Source organism: Phaethon aethereus (assembly GCF_964289735.1).
Source record: "Phaethon aethereus genome assembly, chromosome: 2".
NCBI classification, from domain to species: Eukaryota; Metazoa; Chordata; class Aves; order Phaethontiformes; family Phaethontidae; genus Phaethon; species Phaethon aethereus.
In genome coordinates this window covers 132,665,144-132,687,366 of record NC_138582.1, presented here as the reverse complement: position 1 = coordinate 132,687,366, position 22,223 = coordinate 132,665,144, and the positions used below count along the sequence as shown (strand labels likewise).

Sequence of the window (22,223 nt, the reverse complement as noted above, 5' to 3'; positions counted from 1 at the left end):
ACACAGACAGGGATGAGCGAGCAGCTGACAAGACTTGCAGCCCACTCGTGCAAAAAATTGAGTTCAATGACCCAGTTTAATGGACAATGTTGTGAATATGTCCCTTTCACAAACTGTAACAGCTTTCCGACAATGTGACAGATGGGCAAGTTAGCAAAGCTAATTGCTGCTTATTGTCATTGAGAGGTGACTCGACAACCGCCCAGTATCCCCCTGCGTGAGCGGAGGGGCTGGGCTGTGCTGGTACGCCGCAGCAGCAAGGTAGCACTTTCATTGCTGATTAAGTGCCACAGTGCACAGAATAATAAGGCAGGGACCAGCAGCAGGGAAAGTACAGAAATAGTCTTTACAAAAGCCCACAGAAATCAGAGATGAAAAATTGCTAGGTCACTTTCCAGCAATGACTTGTCCTTTAAAGTACTTTGTCCAATTTGCTCGTAAAAATGCTTTCAAGAAGGCTAGAGATTGAAATTATAGCTATATAAAAGTGTATGTCTACAGACAGGAGCTCAGAAGTCTGACTCCCATGGTTCATGAAGACTCCTTTTTGGTTCAAGGCAGAGGCTCTGTGCTTTGGGAGAAAGTTCTATCTTATATGTGAAATGCTTCACCCCAATATTCAGTTCCGAAATCACTGTCTTTGCGGAAGATGATATAAAAAATAAACAAGAAAGAGATGCTTACTTCACTGACCAATCTGAAATATATTTCAATTTACTGAAATAAAAAGAACAGACTATATGTGTAGCAGGTGGAAGAGAGCACCTTCGGGCTTGTAAAAAGGTTCCTAAACACGTGCTGCATTACTGATGGTTTGAAACAGCTACATTTCAGTGCCTCAATCACACAATCCTCAGACTAGTTGTGAGACCAGATTTTTTTGCACTGACTGGATCTCCGAGGTTGTGGGTACTGGAAATAACACATTGCCCACATACAGACATCTTACCTGTTAAATCCAAAATATTAGTGAACGTAACAACTCTAATAATAAAAGTATTTAAGAATCGCCCACATCCTCTCCCTGAAAATCTGCTTACCGCAGGGACTTTTGGGTAACTGTGTCCAAACAGAGATTCCTCATATGGCGGGTTATTCACATGTTGGGGGGATCTGCAGAGACATCTCCCAGGAGGCCCTGGAAGTCCTCTTTCCCCTTTTGGTCCTATTGCAAATTGCCCTAGGAAGCAAAGTACCAGGTTGCCTTGTTATGAAGTTAACATACAAAACACAAATGCAGCCTTAGGGGAAAAAGTACAGGTCAGGTGGATATATGTGTTTATGTAAATTTTCAGACATGCACATCTCCCACCAAAGCCACTGGGAACTGAAGGATGTGATTACTAGAACCACCAATTCCAGCACTGCAGGAGAAAGACCAGCCTTTGTACCACAGTCATTTTTTTTCAGATCAGCGTTTAAATTTTTCTACCAACTTTACAGAGAAAAAGAGAGGCCATGTGCTTAGGATTTCTAGATAAATGTCAGCTTGTTTGAAGCTACAGAAATTCAGGTCATGATGAACACACAGATCACTCTACAGCACTTATGCACCAAGTTTAGTAGAGTCAGACTCTGTAGACATCCACAATGCATTGGACTTGTGCATTTGTGCAATCACTTGAGCAATGCTGTTTCAGAGGTTTCTATACAAGAAAATCCAAGCAGAAATACAGGAGTACTGCAAATAATTTTTTTTTAAAATACTGCTTTTTGACTTTCAAACTTTGGCAAGGATGCACTGCTCTGCAGAATTAGACTATGAGCCAACATGTGCATACTGCAAGCAGTGACATCATTACAGAAAGGTCATTTAGGATCAGAATTTATATTCTAGAGGAAAAAGATTAACAAGCCTGACACATAAACTTTCTGCAGATGGAATAAAGCCTTTAAAAAGTAATCTCAAGGTCCTGGCTGCCTTTCCATTGGCATGGTGAAAATTCTGCCCTCTGAAAACTTCCAGCTATTTTACTCAGGACAAAGATGTTTCATACTGGGAGACATGAGTTATGTGAAGATTTTGAAGCAGCCCCCAGCTTCGCAGATGCACCATTTCCACATCACCAGAAGGAAGAGACCTCCTGCCCACTGATGTAAGCAAAGGAAGAAAAAGGGAAAGCAAAATGGAAGAGGACATTGAACAGATGCGGTGCAGTGCAAGCGCTGTTGTATATTTGAGGCAACAGTAGTTTCCAACCGGTTTTGTTTTTCTTGTCAGGTACTTTAGTATATATCTGGGTTGAGAAAACCCTACCTGAGGGTTCACCGTCACTGAACATCGTGGGTTGTGTATTGCCCTTCATGTCTACGCTTTGTCTCACAAGCTGCCTAGAGTTCATCTCCTTGTATAGCTTTGAAGCTGTACAATTATCAGTTAGAAGATTTTTCTCATGATTCCTACAACACACACAACTGCAGCAAGCATAGATCTACAGCACTTGACTAAGAAGAGAGAGGGTTTTTTTTCACCACCCTTTTTTTCCCTTGGACTCCTATCCCTTTCCTTCTCTTCCCTTCTTTCCTTACTGCCATTGTGACTTGAGTCTCATCTGGTTTTCTTCTACAGAGCTGCACAGAGTGACTGTGTCCTGACCAATTAGAAGTCACAATCTTTCACTGTAAGCCAGGTTATCTGGAGAAGCAGCAGAACTTTGATGATGGAGATTAACGAGTTCCTCCAAGGCTGATGGATGGCTTTTCATCATCCCCATCTACCGAAGTCCCACAGGTACTACAAGGCCATGTTTTTGGTTTTGTTTGAAATATCAGAAGTCATAACATAAGCTTTCAAGTAAGGTACTGTGCTGGTTTTGGCTGGGATAGAGTTAATTTTCTTCATAGTAGCTAGTATGGGGCTGTGTTTTGGATTTGTGATGAAAACAGTGTTGATATAGAGATGTTTTTGTTATTGCTGAGCAGTGCATACATAGGGTTAAGGCCTTTTCTGCTTCTCACACCACCCCACCAGCGAGGAGACTGGGGGTGCACAAGAAGTTGGAAGGGGACACAGCTGGGACAGCTGACCCCAACTGACCAAAGGGATATTCCATACCATATGGCATCATGCTCAGCATATAAAGCCTGGGGGAAGAAGAAGGAAGTGAGGGACATTCAGAGTTACGGCATTTTGTCTTCCCAAGTAACCGTTATGTGTGATGGAGCCCTACTTTCCTGGAGATGGCTGAACACCTGCCTGCCGATGGGAAGTGGTGAATAAATTCCTTGCTTTGCTTTGCTTGTGTGTGCGGCTTTTGCTTTACCTATTAAATTCTCTTTATCTCAACCCATGATTTTTCTTACTTTTACCCTTCCAGTTCTCTCCCCCATCCCACCATGGGAGGAGTGAGCAAGAGGCTGTGTGGTGCTTAGGTGCTGCCTGGGGTTAAACTAGGACAGGTATAGAGTCCCTATAATGGACAACAATGGCATGACCTTCAGGAGAAATCCTCTCCTTGCTGTCAGTAGAGAAGCAAACAAAGCCCAGCAGCACTTTTTGTAAAGGGGCCTGTGTAGGTGTACGTGATGAGTCATGAAGGGCTGGGGAGCGGTGACACTGCTTAGGAAATCAACCCATCTCATGCTTACCTGATCCTGAAGGTCCAGGAGGGCCTGGCTGGCCAGAAGGACCAGGTCTTCCAGGGGGACCCATGATACCTGCGGGCCCAATGTCTCCCTTTAGTCCCTAGAAGAGAGGCGACATCCATTTATTTGCTAAACTATTAATAACACACAACTTCTTCCAGCCAGCACTGGCTTCCCTTTCAAGAAAGCCAAGGCATTTGCCAATAAGGAGCATGCAAGATGAACTTCATAGCCACCACCCCAGGGAGGAGGCGCTGTCCTCTCCTACATGGAGACAGAAAAGCATGTCCAGGCAGGACGCAGGACTTCTGCTCCTAAAAGTGAATGGTCTCAGCAGATCTGCTCTGTGTGGAGTCAGGAATCACCCTGCTCTGACTCCAATCATTTGGTTGGCCTTTCTTTAAGGATGCCTTTTTACCCCTGGTAGCTCTCTAGGAGGCAGTGCAGCTGAGGAAGGAAGGGCTGGTGGAGCTGAAATAGGTGACCCTGGAAATCCCTAGTTACTGCATTAATACTCAATGGGGAAATAAAGAGAAAATTCAATAAGGCGTCGGGCAAGGGCTTCCACAGCGACATTTTGCAGTTTTAGGGTGCAGTTTTTCAGAAGCACGCTAATGACTGTGAGGCCCACACTGTTTTCAGAAGTACTTTAGGTTCCTGGAGCCCTGTATCTCTGACTTTCACCGTGGTATAGCTATGTTAACAAATCATTGCAAGGCAAGCAAGGGCTTGGCTTTACAAAGTGCAAGCTAGTGTGTGGCAACACCACGCTGACAAATGGTGATCCTCCAAAACGCTGTAAAATTACCTATGGGAGACGAGCTTACACACAATTACCATACAATAGGTAATATTCTGTAAAATCAGCCCTAATTTGCCCCATGGGAACTTGTTTGTGCAGGCATGCCCTTAGGCATTTGGAAGTTTCACCCTAGAACTGTTCAGTGCCTTCCTATTTTTTGCTCCTGAATTTAATATGGTGACACTTATTAAAAATAACTATATTTATCTTCCTGCTCTATACTCACCAAGGCTTGAATTTCTCAGCTTTCTATTTCAGCAGTGTATTACATAACTTAAAGTTTAAATATCTGATTTGATTTTTATGTAACGGCATATGTTATTTAGCATAACAAAAATGACATGTGCTATGTAAGCTTTCCTTTAGGGACAAAGGAGATAAGCTCCTTGAAGATGGTGTAATTCCAGGTTAATGTGCATTCACAGGTGCATGATGAGTGGTTGCATGTCTAATTTCAGAGTAATGAAGCATATATAGTAATATATGCTAAAATAATTTGTTGTTACATAATAAGTTGTATCCCATGGATACATCTGAATGTCACTTGCACCATTTCACCACAGGAAGGTTGATTTTGCCATGCCACGTGAAGAACTAATTGAATATTTGCTTTGTTTAATCCTATTTGGTAAGCTCTGTGCCATCAAAATATTCCAGGATTTATGTGAATGTCAGCAATGCTGATCCCTAATTGCTTCTTACATTACGCAACACTGAACTGGCAGACCAGGGTTTTGTAGCCCCCGAGAAGTGCGTGGGAAATCTCTTTCCCCCACACAACAGCAGTCTGGCAGAGGCAAACCAGGGCCAGTCAGACATGTACTGCCTGAAAATGAGCTGTCTGCTGTGTCTCCTGCTTTGGAGGAATGATTGCTTAATGCTTTCTTGTTTAGCACAGATAGATTAAATAACCATGGCAGAGATTTATGTTGCGTATCTTTGCCTTGTTTCTTTCCACACGCACCCATTCACACGCATGCGTTCAGAAAAAGCTTTTCCCATGGACAATACTTATATTCCTCTCCCTTCTTTCAAAGTAACATCATCTGAAGCTCTAAGTCATTCCTCCCTATCATGCTCCTTAGGGTCAGTTCCCAAGTTACAAAGTTTTGGGTGTTATATCTCAGTTAGAGGGCAGTGAGGCTGTGACTTGTTACTCCCACCTCCTGGCCACCTTTTAGGAGAGCCTGCCCCAGAGGCAGAGGAGAGCTGAAGAAGTCAGTGAGATAATCAAGATGTATCTCAAAATGGAAGTGGAAGTGACACCTTCCTAATTTAGCTGCTTTTATCTAGGGATGTCAGCTGGATCAAGAGACAGGAAATGGCCCCATGTTGATGGAAACTATCCCCTCAGCTGAACAAACAGCCAGACGATAACTACAGCACTTATAGGCAGCAGCCAGAGCCACCGAGCCTTAAAATGCCACTCTGAAGATTTTCAAAGGCTTAGAAAAGAAGGAAGGGAACAACTAGTTCACCAATTACAGAGGGAAGCCCTGTTTTCCTGCAGAAGATCAATGCTGAAATTGCCTTCAGGGCACCAGAAAGGGGTTTGTGTACTGAGCCTTGGGCCTGGAAATCCTAATTTAAGGCCAAACTATAGTTCTTGTAGTCACACTGATTGTTGCCTTAAATTATGACGTGCCTTGCATCACCACTTTTTGATTAAGATGCTGTGCAGTGTGACAAAACACCTAAGGTCAAGTAAGGAGTGCAGCGTGTTCAAGTTGATCTGCAGGCGCTACATCTTCCCTTTGCCTTGCGCTACGGAATCATACTCTGTGCACATTACTTTGGCAGGAGAGATGAGCAGAGATTGCAAAAGAAAAAAGCCTAAACCTAGTGAAGCACATGCATCAGCTTTTAAAAACTGACAAATCAAGGACAAAAAAAAGTTTCTTCTGGATCATCTAGCAGACTTGCATTGCGCATACCTTCCTTACTTGGTGACCTATCATTCCCTCCACAACACCCAACTTTAATTTTTCCCCACACTGGCTATTCTTTCAATATTAGCTGATGGCATCAGATCAACAGTGAAGCAGGCATGTGCCTCTGTTTGCAAAGCTGGACATAACCAGACTGCAAACAAAATGCTTTCGGCTAAGCCCATTAACCACAGTATCTACAAGCTCCTGTATCTGGGCAGATGCGCATTAACACTGAAGTCAGTCTAGCAAGAACATGTTCCCTTCCTGTCAGTCAGTGGAAAGAAACAGGCTCTGCAGGTGGCAGTTCAGAGCACCAGGCACTGGTCTCCTTTGTAGCCCCAATATTGTTGCTTAAAATAAACACACAAGGAAAGGTGCACTCAGAGAGGCCCATTTGGTGACTTTAATAGGTAACTGTACCAATATTGCTACCTTCTCCTTGGAAAATACTATAGCAGAGGAGTCAGTATCAAATTTATACACAATTCATAGAATCATAGAATAGTTTGGGTTTGAAGGGACCTTTAAAGGTCATTTAGTCCCACCCCCTCGCAGTGAGCAGGGACATCTTCAACTAGATCAGGTTGCTCAGAGCCCTGTCCAACCTGACCTTGAATATTTCCAGGGATGTGGCATCTAGCACCTCTCTGGGCAACCTGTGCCAGTGTTTCACCACCCTCACTGTGAAAAATTTCTTCCTTATAACCCTAAAGCTGGGACTAACTCCTGTGCAGCCTGTGCATGCATTGTGAGGTGTTTCAAAGCTTCTATCTGCTCCCGTTGTTACAAAGTGCATGGTACCACTAGAACACAGACCCCTGTTGTATGCCACGACCACACAGATGCCATGAGTCATGGGAAGAGGAAACATGGTGGTCTTACTTGTTTGCCTCGTTTTCCAGGTCTTCCTATAGGTCCTCTGTGTCCTGGTACTCCAGATTGTCCCTTTGGGCCCATCTCTCCCTTGGTGGATGTGGAGGGAAGGAAGCAGGATTTAAGTACAGAAATTCACATTACCTTGGTTATACCTGCCTTACACAAGACAGCAGAAGAACAGTGCTTTCATTCACATGATTCCTCTAGATAATGTTGGCACCATTTCTTTCTCAGAAATCCAAAATTATAATAAAATACTTAAAAACAAGCATAAAGTAAAAAAATATCTCTTACAATTTACCCAAGTTTCCCTGAAAAGTCCTTTCCTAAGGAGGAAGCCAAATGGAGAGATCAGAAACATGCTCAGAGATTTGGAGAGGTCAAGGCTAGCAAAACTCTCTGACCCCTTGGCAATATCTTGCTTTGCTGTTGAGATGCACATGCAATAAAGTCACTCAGGGGAAGGGAGGTGAATTCACTCATCTTCCAGCCTCCTTAGAAGCAACCATCATTTCCTTATCCTAATTTCAGAGATAAGATGTGATTATGTCATAAAATTATCCCCCTTTAGGATTTGTATCCATCAGCCAACACCTGCATTTTGATTGTTTTTCAAGTACAGAATAATGATGACAAAAATTGGTCAGGGTTATCACTGCTTTTTATAGTAATGCCATTTTGATTCAGAGTATCAAGAAGGAAATATTTATTAGCTTCAAGTGAATAAAACCCAAACAATTAGGGCAGTTATCAATCTATAATCAAGAGTTTGAGTATGTTAAACAGGAGGAAGATTATGACTACAACAGTGTTCTAGAAAAAAGAGAAACACGAACAAACAGCTACATCTCAGAGTTTTCTCCTAAGATAAAATGCCTAAAGAATTAGATCCAGTCCAAGAAGTGTTGGTCACTGAGTCAAGCAAGAGCTTCAATGCCTTATACTTTCCTGGATGTCTCTGAAGCCATTCATTGACCTTATGCCAGCACTTAACTCCCCAGTACCTCATGCCCACTTACTTTTTGCCCCAGCATTCCAGGGAAGCCTATTTCTCCCTGTAAAGTAAACGGAGAAAAATAATCAAAAAATGTGGAGTGATTTTTGATGAAGCAGCACCTTGCTTGGAAGGAAGAAAATCAGATGCCATGTATTGATATTGGTTGAAAAACCCACACTGTGATTCGGCACTGCAGATGATACAGTGGATGGAGGACTATAAGCAAAATCTTACTGTAAAGCCCCTTGTACGGCAGCACTACTCCTCCGTCTAATCCTCTGCTGCCTGCTTCCTCTCCCCTGGCAAAAACATCCCGGTCGTGCTTTTGTCTACAGGCAACCCTGCTACCTGGACAACTCCCAAAGCCTGCATTTGGGAATGGCATTTCTCCATTTACATTAAAAGCACTTCACTTCTCCTTTCTTAGTTAAAAGAACCCCCAAGCCATGAATCTCTCTTTTTTTTTTTTTTTTTTTTACCCATCACAGCAATATAATATCACCAGCTAAAAGCATTTCGGCGAGCTGTTGTGGTTCTGGAGTGCACAGGCTGGGAGAGACTGAGGTTACACCCCGGGAAATGCCCCTCAGCCTGGTCACCCTGCTACACGCCGGGGCTGGGGGCACATGGGCATGTAGGCTGCCCCACCGCCCTCCCATCAGGTAGGACGCCTGCCTTCCCTCCCCACTCTTGCCCTCCCAGGAAGATGCCTCCAGGCTCCCTTCGCCCATACAGCTCCTGTTTTTTTCTGTCAGAAATACGTTAGTCCTCGTGTGCACGTTCAGCTAAAGCTCAGCCATTTGGAAAAGAAAATTACCTGGTCTCCTTTGACTCCCTTGTCACCCCTGTCACCTCTGGATCCCTGGAGAGACACAACAGGGTGGCAACAGCTTAATTACTACCATTTCACAAGGAAGAAAAAAAATATTTCTCCTACATGAGGCATTATTTGGAGTCACACAGAATACAGTAGTGTCTCCAGAATGAGGTATATGGTAGACACCCTAAAATGTTTCCTTATTACTTTCATTGATAGTATAACAGAATTAAGAGTAAGGCTTGTAGGAAAAGGGACTCATTCTCCCCAGATAATTACTTTAAATACGTGCTTTCCTGGACGTAATACTTCCAAACTTGATTTTTTTTTCCCAGTTGGCTTCATCCACGTTCAGGTTCCACTCTATGTTCTTATAGTAAAAACTGTCTCTGTGCCAAAGTATATATAGCCTAAATAAACCAGACCAACAATTAAGGATTATTATACCCTTTCTACAGATACAGATGGGGAAACTGTAGTGAGGTGCACCCTAGTAACTCGTTCACAAAAGGACGGGGTGTAAAACTCACTTCTTTAGCAGCCCAAGCCACAAGACTGTGCTCCTTCTTGATGCTTGTTTTCATTTCTCAGAGGGACCTTTAGACGTCACTCCAACAAAATTCAATCTCATTTCTACAGTTACTTTTTTTTACACAACTGTTTCCAATGGTTAAATTATATATTATTCTATTGTCACACTGACCTTTTCTCCTCTAGTTCCAGGAAAACCCTAAAGAGAATGGTAGATATTTTAATGCATCTCACTTTCAAGATTACCCAAGAAGCAAACTTGCAGACTTTAAAGTGAAGAAAAAGAACGAAGCACAAATAATTATTTGCATCAACTTGTAAATGCAAATCAATATTTACAGCTTTTAAAATTGCACTGAAACAGAACTATGAAATCTGAATTAAAGGCAAGACAACTCAGCCCAAAAGCCAATGTCAAAAAGCTAGGTAAAGCCAGCAGGTATGATATTGCTTTTAAAATTTAAACAAGGGAAATAAAACGTAAACAAGTGAATGAAGCCTTAGATGACACAATTAATAATCTAAAATAATTTTAGCAATAATCTTCCTCTTCTGTTGTTTTTTTTGTTTGTTTGTTTTGTTTTGTTTTCCCCTGTGGAACATCCTTAATTTATACTTAAGCGATCTTCTAATGTGAAGATTACTATAAAACTGAGCTTCTCTTTAAGAAACATACAATAAACAACGGTGTTCAATTCTTCTTTCCAATCCTTTATTTGCTTAAACTAATTAGATATTTTTTTAAAGTACTTTAAAAAGTTGTGGCCTAAATTTGTAAAGGCAGAGGCTATGCTATAGACAATGATGTGCAGATACTAGAACATCCAGACCAAATTGTGCTTACTATTCAATTGTCAACATGTATGCATAGGTTTAGTAGAGGACCAAAATGATCTCCACAGTCTTATGAGATGGATGGAAAACATTGCAGACACAAGTTAATGCTGCAGATGATACACTTAAAAACTCCAGTTTTCTAGTGGGATACAATTATATGTAAATCTTGCTTTTAAAAACTTTTGTATCACAGTGATTTACACCAAAGCATTTTTTCTGAAAAGCCAATAACACAGCCAAGCCCAACCAGACAACATAACCTCGCTTGAAGGAGAACATATCTTTTTAGCTGTATTAGAAAAGATATCTCTTGATAAATGCTTTCCAGCAAATTCATGAGGGAAGCAGCTGTCAGCAGAGCGTTAGAAACCAATGCCTGAAAATGCAGCGTTTGGTTAACAAACCTTGGAGCCCATTGGTCCTCTTGTACCTGGCAATCCCATCACACCCAACTCTCCCTTTTCACCCTAAGGGGGTTAATAAAGAGAGTTATTGAGAGTGGCTCTCTGATGAGGTCATATTTGAATGTACTTGAGACAAGCCTGACCTTGGTGTAGCATTGGTCAGAGGTCTATATTGCACTTGCATTCTGCCTGAGTCCTCGTGCTACCTTATTCTTCTATTTGCATTTTCTTGTGTGTGTAACTTGTGCTTCAGTTTTGCCAGATGCTATTAAAGGGCATGCGAGCCAATTAGCAGCAGCAGTGCATCCTTTTACTGCCCGAAGGCTCATTGTCTCTACCCAGCATCGCTTCCACTGAGTTGCAGAAAAGAAAGGTGTTTTGCTGTGAGCCTTTGTGGCTTGAGGAGGCATGCTGACTACTTCTATCATAGGCCTGAGACATCACGTGCTTTACGGTGGTTTGGAGCCAGTAAATCATGAAAAGGCTTTACAGCTTCCCTGGCTGCTGTCAGCTAATTATATCTAGGGTGAAATACGGAGTAGTCCCCACAGAGGTGCAGCAGCCCTACCAGCAGAATACAGATGACTCTCATTCTCCTTTGGCTTTCACTGTTCTAGTAGTGGAAAGGATTTTCACACTGGCTGCTTCTCCGGCAGAAGTTCAGAAAAGACTTGAAGAAACAGAGTAGGAGAAATAAGGATTGGACCAAGGCTGTGTCAAAGAAAGGGAAGATAAATAAGGAGACCCAGCTGAAGAAATAGAAGGCACAGAGATGAGAATAAGAAAAAAACCCCAAACAGCAGCTTACTGGCGATTTACAGCCAAGAAGAGGATGCAGCAAATGACTATAGTGAAGATGAGTATCAGGAATTGGGGAAGACCAGAGATCAGAAAAAGAGAAAGGAAAGAGAGACACGACAGATGAAGTGAGCACAGAGATCTTGCTGGCCTGTATTCAAGTGGAGCCTTAACTGACAGGCAGGAAACAGAAATTTATAAAGACCAGAAGAAATGGAAGTGTGAACCCATCTAAAGAACAGAGGAGGCAGGTATCAGGGGAGCCAATAAAAGCAGAAGCCTCGGGATCAAACAGCAAGTAGGACTTTGCAGTCAAAGTATAGGAAAAAGTATTACTACTAAATGTGAGGGATGCTTCTAGGAGTGTGATGCAAATGCATAACCATAGACAGAGAGGAGATAAAATAAAAATCAGGAAGACTTCATAAATAAAACTAGAGCTCATATATGGAAAAGGCCAAGTGAATGAGTGCTCTGACTTCTGTGCTCTCAGTAATCAGACTGTGAGGGACTGCAGTAGTTGGAGCTTCCTTCTGTCCTCACTGCTCCCACTGTGAGAAACCTCAGCACACTGCATTCTAGGGGACACCATTTCTCATCTCACAGTTCAAAGTGAACATTGGCTTCTTTTTTGTACATAGTCTCTTGTTGCTTGCCTACATTCCCACATACTATATAATATGATGTTCCTCATCCAACATAGCTGTGAAGGGCTTGAAGGTCTGCTTTGCAGGTGTGGCTTTGGATTCAGAACTAATTCACACTACTAGTTTTGCAGTAGCAAGAGCTACCAACCTTCATGGAGCAAATGAGGAGTCGAAGATTTACTGGAAAATGCAGCTTTGTACTAAACATTGTGTGCTTTCATCTATTTTAATCAATATAAGTGCTACAGGGGCTAAGCTGAAGGTGGAGTAACCTAACCCTAGACTGGGCAGAGCAGTGTAAGAAACGGGACAAGGATAGAGTGTCCTTGCACTGCTGCAGCTTCCCAGCCTCTGGCAGACAGTGGTTTAAGACTTTCCCAGGCAACTATTGTGTTCGGATTGTGATGTTGAACAGGTGATCCCATGTGAATTTTAACCTTACCTTCGGTCCCACAGGTCCAGGCCATCCTACTGGTCCTGGCATCCCAGGGACACCCGGGGGACCTGGTCTACCCTTGAACGGAAAACATCAGTTACAACAATTCATGTAGCATCATTCCTACACACAGGCCTTCACTGCAGACAGAAGACATGGAGGAATATAGTCTTTTCAGGAAAAGACCTGCAAATGGTTCTTTACATTGTTTTTCATACAAAAAATACTATATTATATACGTAATACAGTTTATGTTGATGCTACTGGAGGAAGCATAGGCTTGCAGAAATAGCAGGTTATACTGGTTCAACTAAGTAGATCAGCTACAGAGTAAATCTACCTGCAGTCAAAATAGTCATCCTAAAACCCCAGTATCAGTAACTTAAATCCTTTTTTCATTTAATAGTACAATGTAAATAAAAAAACCCCTTGCATGTAACTATATCAGTATGAATCCAATTTACATTAGGAACAGAACCAAACCTTTAACTAAGATATTCCTGTTTTTATTTACTATTATTCTTATTCTGAACATTCTCATATGTGCTATAATTGCCATTTATTAGCTACTGTATGACTAGCAATAACTGCATATATACCGTTATTTATCTGTTTTAACTACTGCCTGTAAATCACTCTTTGATTATCTCCTAAAATGCTGCAGATGATTAGTGCTACTCCACTGCTTTATGCCACTTGACAATATCATCTTAGAAATGTCATCATGACATTTGGGGCTAAGAGTGACCTCCCACGAGCCAGACAGCTTTTAGCAGGAGTTATGCTCTTTTATTTCCAACCTAAGCAACTTCTCTTTTAGGGCCTACTAGTTTTTGTCAGAAGAATAAGTACGCCAGTGTTTGAGGTTTGCTCTCTCTTGTAGGTTGGTGGGTGACTCTCTCTGAGACATTACTGGTTTGGTCTCTTGAATTTATGTAAGTAACATTTTTGTTTGCTGTAGGGCATTTGCAATTTAGATTAAAGAAAAAGACCTCTTTTGTTTACGTGTTTCATATTCATTTGAATTACTGGTTGGTAGCTGGTGGTAAAATCCCTTGTATATTATTAGAAGGGTGTTAAAATCCTTGGTATATTATTAGAAGGGTACTTCTTTTCCTGGTTAGTGACTACCCCCTGCATATCTCTGGTTTCATCCTGCACTTCTGTCTTCTTTTAAAGTTAATTACATTAAATGGAGGCACTTAGCGACTGAGATAACGTATTCTGTTTCATCACATGTAGGGGCACATATTTTTGATGATATATCATGGATCATATGTCACCAAGCATAGGATTGTAGTCAGCATATTGCGTCGGTGCCAAAACTCTGTAAATGCAATCATTAATGGCTATTCCCCCTTCTGGGCTATTTGGCTGAGCTTTGTCTCAACTTCAGAGGAATAAAAAGTTTGCTTTTGCTTTTTTTTTTTTTGTTTCTTTTAAATACACTTTTTATGATGGCTCCCATACTCTGCTTCCCCTGTCCACAGAGACATAGTTCAGGTAATTGCCCACACTGTTTTAATTGTCTGGCCAGAGCCACATGCTCTTACGAGGGAATTTGTCGAATTCAAACGATCTGGGACAGCTCTCCAAGCCAAGAGAGTCCAGCTCTCCAGCCCCGTGCCCAGAGCTCCCTACCACCCACCCAGGGTACCAGGGGAAGCAGCACAAACAGGTGAAACTTCACCATTAGCTAATTTTATTTAACTGTTGTCTGCACCCCTCTCTGACAGCTGCTATTTGTCAAATATTAGACCGGTGTCTGAGACGGCATCTTCATTCATACCTTTCTTCCTGGCCTGCCAATCTCCCCCTGCCAGAGAAAAGAATACATTAGTCTCATAGGCACCACACATACTGGGATTTTCTTTGTGTTCAAGACTTTTCTTCCAGACATAAAATGAGAAAAATTACTCTAACAGAGCTCCTTTGTCTTTCCTGTTCTTTCAGCCCTAAATCTACAGTCACCCCCTTGTATAGCAAAACATATAATTACGTGCCCAGCTTCAGGTATAAGGCTCTTCAAGCATCATCATGGAGCAAATGCTTTGCAGATCTGAAGCCATAACTTAACATGTAGATCACTTTTAATATCTGAGCTGACCCATACTATTAACACTGCATATGAAAGCTCTGCTTGTCGTGTTCTCCCAGAGGGACAAGGTGGACAAAGGCTGTTGGATCAGTAAGATCACTGACTTGTGCATCTGAGCTGTTTTCTTAATGTATACTCTAGACATAGGTAACTGTCATGAGAAGCCATAAAAAACATCGCAAGATTGAAAATTAATACTGAAAGATGAAGATTTAAATTCCAGCTTCAAACCAAGTCACAGCTTTACTCTCAAATTAAAGCAAATCCCCACATCCCAAAGTTCCACCATTGACTAAACGGACAAGGAAAAAAGGCAACACAAGCCCCACCACCTCTTTCCTCGTCCCCTCAAAAACATACCAAATTGCATAACACAGACACTTACTTTCTCCCCTTTTGGTCCCATGATACCAGGAATTCCTTGTGGACCCTAGGGAGAAAAGTGAATGCATTAGTAAGAAGGCACTGGTGGTTGCCTTCCCTCAGCCCATAGTCCTCTAGGTGTCTCCTGGGAACAGTGCGAACGCCCAAGGTGGGGTGTTGGATGTGGTCTTTGAATGTGGCCTCTAATTGTCAGGTCTGTGCCACTGCTGAATGGCAGTCTGGAGAGTTGGACTGACATGAGAAGTGCAGGGTCATCTTCTAGATGAAGAAAACTACCAAGAAAAAAGGCCTGGGGAAAAGGAAAGATGAGAAGTATCGGAGTCCTGAAGAATTAGCAACAATGAGGACACAGAGACACTGCATCAGCTGGCAAAGGAGGTCAGCCAAAGGGGTGGTAAGTGAAGTGGCGTAAAACATGTGGGATGGGCTCTGCAGTGTGGTATGGACATGGAGGATTGCCTCCACTTCTGAATCCTTCTCTCTCTCAAATGAGGCTGATTCTCCTTTCAGGAGACCTCTTAATCCAGGGAGACCTGGCACCCCATCTCAGAAAAAAATCAGAAAAACAGTTTTGGTTGTAGAATGCTTCAGTTCACAGACCACCTTCTATTTTCGAATGACTCGGGAAAAAAATCCCAAGAGCTTGCATCAGAGGAGCGTTGGATTCACCCTAGAAATCACTTGTGTTTGGATCTCGTCTGGCTTATCCTGTCCAAAACATGATGCAAATTGTACATGTATAGGAGCAAAGTGTATCCTCAAATGCAAATTACTCTATTTTAGTCAGTAGAGTTATTTTAGGTTTTCAACAGCCTAAACCAGAACGCATCCCATTAGTGTCAGAGCCAAATTTGATCTTATTTCTTTCATTTTACCTTAGGTTATGCATGAGAGGAATTATACTCTGAGTTACATCATTAAAAGTCTAATTCTCCTTCTTATGAAAAAGTGTTAAAATTCAGCTCTGAGTCAACAGTATGAGCTTTTATGACTTTTTTGAAAGTCATGCAAGCTACAGAAGAAAAAAATTCAGAAATACATGGATTTTTTTTTTAGTGGTAGCATTTGTTTCGAGGTGACCATTGTCATAAAAGTATTGCCCAGAGGACTACTGGCTCTAACATTGTCCTATGATAAGACACAGTCCTGCACTTTAGAATTAAAAATTCCAAAGCCATGTTATACCCACCCTACTGTGTGCCGCTGTGATAAAATCTGCCAGCCTACTCTATTTAAAAATATTCTTGGAGGGATCATGGATCATTTGGTTGCAAGATTAATATTATTTATAGCAATGGACCTTGCAGAACAATAGAACTAATATAACTTTTCTTTCAATTTAAGTCAGAGAGAGTATTAAAAGTATTAAAAAAAAAAAAAAAAAGACAGTCTAGCAAAAACTGAAATAACAACAGCTTCTTTCACATGTACTGCAACTCTGGATTGTGGCCAACCACACTGCAGGGCTGTTTCATAATGCGCAGAAGAGTTTTCTCAATACAGGACAGGACAAACGTTTCCCATCGCTTCTCTCCACACCTCATCATTCACACGTGACATGCGTCTGACTCATCCTGCATCTCAGCAAAGACAAAATGGCAGAACAGAAAAGTCAGGGTTCGTAAAACAAGACTTTGTGGCTTTCACATTGCATATTCTAGGCTATTTACAAATACCTTCTGAAGTATTGACTTCTAACTAATGAAAGCTAAGCTCTCTGCTACCTAACTGAACCTTTGCCGTGATGCACTCTCCTTACTTTTTTAAACAGTGTTTGGGTGCTTGTTAACTTCTCAGGCTGCCGAAGCCCGAGCCACAGCTTTGCTGCAGTGAAGGTCCCGTGTCGTGCCTGCTATTAGCACACCCAGGGGCCTCGATCACTGTCCCAAAGCACGAGGCACGGCACATCGGTAGGGACCGCCTGCGCCCCAGGAGAAGTTGGAAGTACCGTCTCCTGAACGGTTGTATTTTTCTTTGGAGGGAATGAACTGGAACGGAAAGGCAGGTGGGTGATCTTCTCCACACTACAGGGAGGTTTGCAAAAACCTTCCTCCTAGAGGTGGGCCATTTCCTCAGAAGATTTCTGAATGTACAAATTGTAGAAAAAGCAACAGGAGCTCAAAGGGACTGACCCAGCAAGTCAGAGGCAGAGGTGTTGCAGATCAAGCTGGGAGATCCCACACCTCCTGAATCCCATCCCATTGCCCTTGTGAAGCCCCTCCTTGTCTCTGATCTGTACTGTAGGCGTTTGCCTTCTCAGGGATGTACTCTGCTAACGTTCAAGTTCATTGCACCTCTTGTGCACCCACTCCACGGGCTCTTTCCCTCACATAAAGGACAACAGAGTCTAAAGCAAAGAAGAAAACTAGCAAAGAGCCTCTGAAGAAAGTGATGGCACCTCCAGGATTTTTGATGGGTGCTACCCACTGTAAAACTCCATGAAAATGAAGGGTGACCTTGAAACCTCCTGGAGTATGCAAGGCAGGGATGAGAACATAGGGCAAAAAGCCTACATGATTTATGCATAGTCGTATCACAATGACATTAAGCCAGAGCTTGGTATGCTTATTAAGTGGTAACAAGCATTTGCAGAAGAAGTTTCACAGCTTTGTAAGAACCTTGGAGCAAGTCCGAGAACAGTGTGGTTTAATCACAAATGCGTTACCTGGGGGCCAGGAGGCCCTGCGGGGCAATGCGATTCAGGCAGAGAGGAAGCCTGTATTAGCTGGAACTCTTGACACAGGTCTTCCATATCCAGGGCGAGCAGCTTCTATGTAACATAAAACATACAAATGAACACACAGCCGTAGGTAGCCAGTCAGAGAAATGCAGAAATAAACAGCCACCAAATGCTACAGCCTCCAGAGAGTTCATCCGCTCCCTTCGGGAGCAGCCTAGGATTTGTCGCAAGGTTATCTTCACGGATGCTTGAACATTAGCGTCCTGCCCCACGCTTCCTCCTCTCCCGGAGACGTGTCGCAGCCAGGCTGTCACACGCCCCTGCACGCCAGCGTGGGACCCTGGCCTATTCTTAGACCTGACCCTGCTCTCTCTGTCCCACTTGACAAGTAGCAGCTCCTCTCCAAAAATAGCGTCTTTGCTCTAATAATAGAGACTACGCTCAGCAGGGGTATCGGCAGCGTGAACTTCGCTCCAGAAGATACTGACCCATGGGGCATTCATTCAGTGCAGACCGGGGCTGAGGCCTTTAAAGATCAATGAACGTCTAATCTTTCGACTTCAAAATTAGGCTCGCATGAGTAAACTGGCTTATTTATGTCCTGTGACAAAAGCCATCTCCCCTGGAAATGCAGGCGAACACTGAGGTAGAAACACCGGGTGAACACAACTGATCTTCAGCTTCCAAGTGAAACGGCATTTTCCAGACAACCTCCGACTAGAAATTCCAAAGTGCAAGCTGCTCAATAGTGAATTCATGTGGCTCCCACCCTCCTAGGAACTACTTAGTTTTATTTTGTGGTTTTGGGGCAATGTGGTGTGAAAGGTGATTTTATATTCAGATTACTCTCTTGCCTGCTTGGGGGAATCTTTGGAGTCCTGGTCCCAACCTCATCCTCACTGAAGGAGAACACCATATTCCTAAGGAGATCTTGTCTCTGGGTCTCCTTTCTGTGGAAACCAAGGCATAGGGAGGGGAGGGGATGAGGAAGGGGGAGGCAACTAGATTTTCGTTTGGGGAGAATAGCATCCTGAGCTCAATCTTGATACCTTTGAAGGCAATGGGGGATTTTACATTGTATTTTTTCTCGGGTTAGTTCTTGTCAGAGCGCTTACTAATCATTACTTACATAACACTAGCAATAATTGCTGTATTTTTATATGGTAAATGAACAGTAGAATTAAGAAATAGGAATTGCTGAGTAGGTAGAAAAATTTTTAATGTTGGGATGGAAAATATATTGGAAAATATATTAACAGACGCTGGCAATAAGAGTAATTGGGCAAACTGCTATATCATATACCCATTATATCCTATACGTTTCATACGTTGACACATGTGTATGGATACATATCACATAGAGCAGGTATGGGCATAGGTGGGTGAGCAAAAACTCCAGACCAGCAACCCAAACCTGCAAATTGATATGATGGAAATAGATTCCATAGGAGGATTGTGGGACCTTCATTTCACCTACTGGGAAAGACAAACGCGGTGCAAAACAGGACACATACATAATGTACGCCCTGAAATCATTGTGCAGGATGGAAAATTGCCTTTCTGTCCTTACTTGTCCTGGCTTATTGCATTTCCATTCCATTTAGTTCAGGATTGCCTTACTCTAAGAAAGTTACCAAAACAGAGTAAGGAGAATATTTTAAGTTAATTGAATTAACTGCCTGAACAGACCCAGCCTCATTTCATTCCTTGATCTATTTGCAGTTTACTTCAAGCCCCAGTCTGGGATGTTGAATGATTGTCCTAAGAGAGCCATACTAACACAGCCAGAGGGGTTTGCTGAGTGACACCATGAAGCAGTGCTTGAGAGGATACTCCAGGCTGTGTCGTCCATAAAAAGTCATGTAAAAAGAAGAGAAAGGCTCCTGGGCCACACTTACGGTGCTCCAGCTGTGCCTGAAGTAGGGTGGTGGAAACAGGGGTGGTGGAGGAGGGCCGAGGAGGCAGCACGCTCTGTGGCTGAGCTGTTTCTTCTGTTCCAAACAAGGGAGATCTGTTCAATACAAACACTCATCCATTTTCTTGAACACCACAAATATTTCTTACAGAATAAGAGGAGTTTCCATTCCACAGGATTTTCCTACATCCTGTGTGCACTGATTGTAACACTGTAATCCAAGCAGCAATTTAAGAAACCGGGTGGACCCTGGAGTCTATAAGTTTCCTCCTGTGCAGAAGACTATGCAGAGTTTTAAGCTCTTAAAGTGGCTGTGACACAGGCTGATTTTGGAAAATTTCAGATAAGCGACATTAGAAAATAGTTTGAAATATTTCTCTCTCTCTCCTCCCATTCCAAAAGCGTATTAGAAATCGCGTCTTCTGGTTCCCGTTACAGCCCGCGTGCCACCAGGAAGCCCTCCATGCTGTTGCCCACCAACCTTCCCCGTGGACCAAATCGCTTCAGGCACTTCTGTGATAACAGAGTGGGAAGTTGTTCCACAGCACATTTGCTTATATTTCCCCTGGGACTGAAATCAGATTGCCTTATTTCTGATTCGTGCACCATCACTAAGAATAAATACTCTGCAACCCAGGTTTAGCTGATAGCTTTGCCACCAACTGACCAGTAAGGCAGGGCCTCGGTTGTGTTCAGCAATGTATTTAACCTTTTCTAAGGGGAAAAATTCCATCAACAAAATAAGCATCTGTGACCAAAGATGCACAGAGAAAGGATGTGAAGATGATGCATTTACACTGTCTTTTTTTTTCTGAATCTATTTACTCCTTGGGAAATACATCTCTAATGAGGGTGGGGACCTTCTGCAAAGGTTTTGCCAAGGACAGCAAATATTTATTTATATCTGTAGGTTTCTTCCTCTGGCTAGTGGCAGATGGAACGGGTGTCTGTGAACTGAAGGGTGGCAGGGAGCCAAACACAGTAGGAAGAAAAGCCCATGATGAAGTATCTGGTATTAATAGAAAATCTCCAAATTAAGTTTCTAAGAAGACAAACCTGACAAAATCGCTAGATTCGTGTGCAAATCAATCGCAGGCTGGATATTAGTCACATCTCAAGGTAAGGCAGATTTTCTAAGGGACAGAGATAATTCTAGTTTTTCAAATGTCTCAGAAAATATATCGGTTCTACCACCCCACGTTTAAGGGGACAGCATTTCCCTCAGTCCCAACGCACAGAAAACAGCTGCCCAGAGGAGTGTGATTCAGCAGCATTCAGGGGTAGTTTGTGTTATCCAGATTTTTTTCTCTATCAAAACACTACTTGCAATAATACCTTTGAAAGATGAGTCACTTAAAGTCTGAAAGGATCCATAATGAATACTCTTTCTCAACTTTTCCTCCCAAGCTTGAAACTCAAGCAAAACCTTCAATTTAAGAGAAAGGAAGAGCATTTAGGATAAAAAGCATAGATTAATCATTTCATTTAAAGCTTGAAATACATATTGAAAATGCCAAAGCCCTTTAAAAAGTAGCAAAGGTTTGAGTTTGCCTGTCTCCAGTTCTCACGAGCAATAAAATACAAAGATACGTAGAGTTAAGATCTGCGTTGGCTTATCCTGGATTCAGTCAGTCTTACGCAACTGTAACTAAGGTCTTCAATTTTTACCACACATACTTCTGTGGTTATCTTAATTTCAGGATTGTATTTGAACATACTGCGTTGGGACTAGATTACATATTATTAAAGCAATGGACGGCTTGTAATTTAATAGGATATAAAATGGGATTATTTTTTTATTTTAGGTCACATTCCAATATCATCACTCTTTCTTAGTATTACCTTATTCCATGACCTAGCTAATTCATGGTCATGTCCTCCTGAGTAAAGTCAAGGCCTAGATTATAAAATATTGGGATTTTCCTTTTTTGGCAGTGAAGTCTGAAATTCTGTGGAACAGCTTTTATTGTGAAAAACATTATAGCTAACCAAGTTGATAGCAAAATAGCCATTGATTTCAGTCTTTATAGTCTTATTGTAATACTACTGTACCACAAGTTAGGTCAAAACACAATTTAGGTTTGCTGGCATAAATAAAGACATTTAATTACTATTACTATTATCTAGAATAGATATTAATTATATAATGATGTAGGTAGTTAATATTTCAGGGGCTCCATCATTAATCATGGCTATTTTCTGGAAGGTGTACTTGTAACACAAATATTTAAGAAAAGGCTGGTCCTGGACCCAAGGACCTCCCACACTCAAGTATGGCAGGTGTATACGACAGAAGAGGGAGCAAAAAAATGAATGAGTCACAGAGTGACTACAGGTATGACCGCTATAATTTGATCTTCCATTAAGCACTGCATTTCATTGGTATGGATTTTGTTAAATGCGATAGATCCAAGATGTACAACCACTATAGTACCGGCTTGTTTTGTGTATCACAAAAGGGTTACCTTGACAGGCTTACAGGCTC

At 42.2% G+C, this 22,223-nt stretch overlaps 1 protein-coding gene across 1 annotated transcript in view; it reads right to left on the bottom strand.

Moving 5' to 3' along the window:
• Positions 1 to 22,223, bottom strand: part of COLQ (collagen like tail subunit of asymmetric acetylcholinesterase) — a 41,433-nt gene that overhangs the window by 7,955 nt on the left and 11,255 nt on the right. The window contains exons 2-13 of the mRNA XM_082014951.1: positions 19,722 to 19,834; positions 17,809 to 17,913; positions 15,145 to 15,189; positions 14,451 to 14,477; positions 12,668 to 12,739; positions 10,781 to 10,843; positions 9,712 to 9,738; positions 9,009 to 9,053; positions 8,214 to 8,249; positions 7,201 to 7,281; positions 3,589 to 3,685; positions 1,041 to 1,180 (exon numbers count right to left, since the gene is read on the bottom strand). Of these exons, the coding sequence (XP_081871077.1) occupies positions 1,041 to 1,180; positions 3,589 to 3,685; positions 7,201 to 7,281; positions 8,214 to 8,249; positions 9,009 to 9,053; positions 9,712 to 9,738; positions 10,781 to 10,843; positions 12,668 to 12,739; positions 14,451 to 14,477; positions 15,145 to 15,189; positions 17,809 to 17,913; positions 19,722 to 19,834 (851 nt within the window). The remainder of the gene's footprint in view (positions 1 to 1,040; positions 1,181 to 3,588; positions 3,686 to 7,200; positions 7,282 to 8,213; positions 8,250 to 9,008; positions 9,054 to 9,711; positions 9,739 to 10,780; positions 10,844 to 12,667; positions 12,740 to 14,450; positions 14,478 to 15,144; positions 15,190 to 17,808; positions 17,914 to 19,721; positions 19,835 to 22,223) is intronic.